The sequence below is a fragment of the Helianthus annuus genome, chromosome 10 (assembly GCF_002127325.2).
Source record: "Helianthus annuus cultivar XRQ/B chromosome 10, HanXRQr2.0-SUNRISE, whole genome shotgun sequence".
Lineage (NCBI taxonomy): Eukaryota > Viridiplantae > Streptophyta > Magnoliopsida > Asterales > Asteraceae > Helianthus > Helianthus annuus.
In genome coordinates, this window is record NC_035442.2 from 127,095,510 (window position 1) to 127,098,920 (window position 3,411).

General features: G+C 45.7%; 1 protein-coding gene across 1 annotated transcript; it reads left to right on the top strand.

Annotated features, from left to right (window-relative positions):
* The first annotated feature begins 478 nt into the window (after nucleotides 1-478).
* LOC110882782 lies at nucleotides 479-3,190 on the top strand. The gene has a single exon (XM_022130718.1). The coding sequence runs from the start codon at nucleotides 479-481 to the stop codon at nucleotides 3,188-3,190; it is 2,712 nt and encodes a 903-aa protein (XP_021986410.1).
* Nucleotides 3,191-3,411: the final 221 nt, after the last annotated feature.

Genomic DNA, 3,411 nt, shown 5'->3' on the forward strand with positions numbered 1-3,411 from the left:
CGCATTTTCCGGAACAAAAAATCGCAGTCGGGGCCCAACTCTCTGTACGAACCAAAAAGAAACTATGGAAGCTTTTGTCTAATTCACTCGACGTATTTGCATGGCAAACCTCTGACATGGTCGGAGTTCCCAGATGTTTGGCCGAGCATAAACTGAAAGTGTCGCATTCAGTAAAGCCAGTGGCTCAAAGAAAAAGAAACATGGCTCCAGCCCGTAACAAAGCCATCTCCGAGGACGTACGAAAGCTACTAAATGCCGGAATTATCAGGGAGGTGCGGTACCAAACATGGGTCTCCAATCCGGTAATGGTAACAAAGAAAGACAAAACCTGGAGGATGTGCGTTGATTTTTCCGACCTAAACAATGCTTGTCCGAAGATTGCTATCCGTTGCCAGAGATCGATTTGAAGATTGATTCTCTTTCCAGTTTCCGTCTTAAATGCTTCCTAGACGCATATAAAGGTTACCACCAAATTCAGATGGCTTTGGAAGACGAAGACAAGACCGCGTTCGTAATAAACGAGGGTCTCTTCTGTTATACCAAAATGCCATTCGGATTGAAGAATGTCGGAGCTACGTACCAAAAGTTAATGGATAAAGCGTTCAAAGACCAGATCGGAAGAAATCTAGAAATTTATGTGGACGATCTGGTCATAAAAAGTCAGACCGAAGACAGCATGATCGATGACATACTCGAAACCTTCACCAGGCTTCGGAGTATCAATCTCAAACTAAATCCCAAAAAATGTTCGTTCGGATTAGAAGAAGGAAAATTTCTCTGCGTATGGATAACACAGTCCGGAATACGGGCACACCCAGATAAAATCAAGGCAGTGATCTCCATGCAGCCTCCTAAAACGGTTAAAGAAATTCAATCATTAAACGGTAAACTGGTAGCTCTCCATCGCTTTGTCTCAAAAGCGGCCGATCGTACTATTCCTTTCATGAATGTGTTAAAGAAGCGAACTGGAAAAGGTCAGATAGAGTGGACACCGGAAGCCGATTCGGCATTCCAAGAATTGAAAGTTTGTCTTGGATCACTACCCACTCTGACCGCTCCAATCACCGGTGAAACTGTTACTGTTTATCTCTCCGCCTCGCATTTCGCTATAAGTGCGGTGCTTGTGGTACACTGGAATCAAGCGCAAATACCGGTTTACTATGTAAGCCGCATTTTGAAAGACTATGAAACTCGATATCCAATGATAGAAAAGTTGGCACTCGCATTGGTGCATGCTTCCCGACGTCTCCGAAGGTATTTCCAAGCCTTCAACATAGAGGTACAAACTGATCTTCAAATCCAACAAATTCTCAGAAAGCCGGAGGTCTCCGGGCGCCTTACCAAATGGGCGATTGAGCTTAGTGCTTTCGACATCACCTACCGAACCCGGGGCCCGATAAAAGGCCAGGCCGTGGCAGATTTCCTCACGGAGGTGCCGACCGGAGAAAGTGTCAAAGAAAAATCCGTGTTACCAAGGGTATGGAACCTTTATACGGACGGAGCCTCCAGCAAAGAAGGTTCAGGAGCAGGTTTAATCCTAATAGATCCGGAAGGGATAGAGTATGCTTATGCTCTACGTTTCGAGTTTAAAACTTCCAACAATGAAGCAGAGTTTGAGGCTCTTCTCGCTGGACTCCAAACCGCAGCCAAGGCTGGTGCAACCTCCGTACTAGCGCATGTTGATTCACTTTTAGTCGCTAATCAGGTCAGCGGAGAGTACGAGGCACGGGAAGAAAACATGGTTCGGTATCTCAACCAAGTTAACAGCTTAATTTCCTCCTTTGACTCTTGTAAGATAGTACACATACCGCGAAGCAAGAATAAGAAAGCCGATGCTCTAAGTAAGCTTGCCTCCGTAGCATTCTGTCATTTATCCAAGGAAGTGTTAGTTGAAACTCTACAAGCTCCGGCCATCCAACAGGCGGTTTCTGTTATGTCCGTCTCCGTGCAAGAAAAATCGTGGATGACTCTGATCTTGGAATACTTAAGAGAAGGAACGCTCCCAGAAGATAAGGCTCAGGCCCGGAAGTTAAAGGTAAAAGCGTTGCAATATCAGATTCACGATGGGCAACTTTACCGAAAGACCTTCTTAGGTCCGCTCCTAAAATGTTTAACGCCGGACGAAGCCAGCCACGTTATAAGAGAAATTCACTGGGGAATATGCGGTATTCATTCCGGACCTAGGATGGTGATAGCCAAGGTCATGAACGCTGGTTACATTTGGCCAGGCATGCACCAAAGCGCGGTTAACGAGTTACAATCATGTGAAGATTGTCAGCGGCACGCTCCTGTCAGCCACCGAGCAAAAAATAACCTGGTCCCCGTAACCTCCGCATGGCCATTCCAAAAATGGGGGATTGACATCGTTGGTCCGTTTCCAGTTTCCACCGGAGGAGTAAGGTTTCTACTGGTGGCCATCGATTATTTCACAAAATGGATAGAGGCCAAACCCCTCCGAGCCATCACAGGGGACCAAGTACTAAGGTTTGTCTGGGAGAATATAGTATGCAGATATGGAATGCCATTCTGCATTATCAGCGACAACGGGAAACAATTTGCAGAAAAACCATTTAAAACATGGTGCGAAAGGATGCATATAGAGCAAAGTTTCACGTCAGTTGCCCACCCTCAGGCCAACGGACAAGTAGAGAGAGCCAACCGCAGCATCGTGGAAGGCATCAAAAAACGATTGGGGAAGGAAGGCGTCTCCTGGGCGGATGAATTACCGCATGTTTTGTGGGCTCACATGACGATGCCTAAGACTAGCACCAAAGAAACCCCTTTCAGCCTGACGTATGGCACGGAAGCAGTCATTCCTGCAGAAGTAGGAGTACCCACCCTCCGCATGCAGTTAAGCCAAGAGGAAAACGAACAAGAACTCCGACAGAACCTTGACCTGGTTGAAGAAAGAAGAGAGCTTGCAGCCATTCGGGAAGCAAAATATAAGAAAGAGTTGGAAAAACACTACAACTCCAAGATAAAAGAGGTCCGGTTTAAACTGGGAGATTACGTCATGCGGAGTAACGAAGCAAGCTTGGCTGAGGGAACCAGAAAAATGGCCCCCAAGCGGGAGGGTCCCTACCAGATCAAGATAGCAGGAAAAGACGGTGCATACACTCTGAGCAAAATGGACGGAACCTCCGTTCCTCGCACTTGGAACGGAGTGCACCTTAAGAAGTGTTTTCTTTGAAAAAACTTTATGTTTCAAAATAAATTTGTAAAACGGAAGCTACGAGCTCCGTCACTTTTGTTTCCTTGTAATGCGGATGTTTTTTGCCCGCACTAAACAATTTTATAATTCCAAGAACTGCATAGGGTTTTACTTGCGGATTGTTTAAAATGTTTTTACCTTGTGCTTACCGGAGAAGTTTAACGCCGGAATAATTAAATAGAATACCATAAATTTTCTAT

What these genes read in the sequence shown, in the direction of transcription:
- LOC110882782 (XM_022130718.1), top strand. Translation starts at nt 479, where the DNA reads ATGGCTTTGGAAGACGAAGACAAGACCGCGTTCGTAATAAACGAGGGT.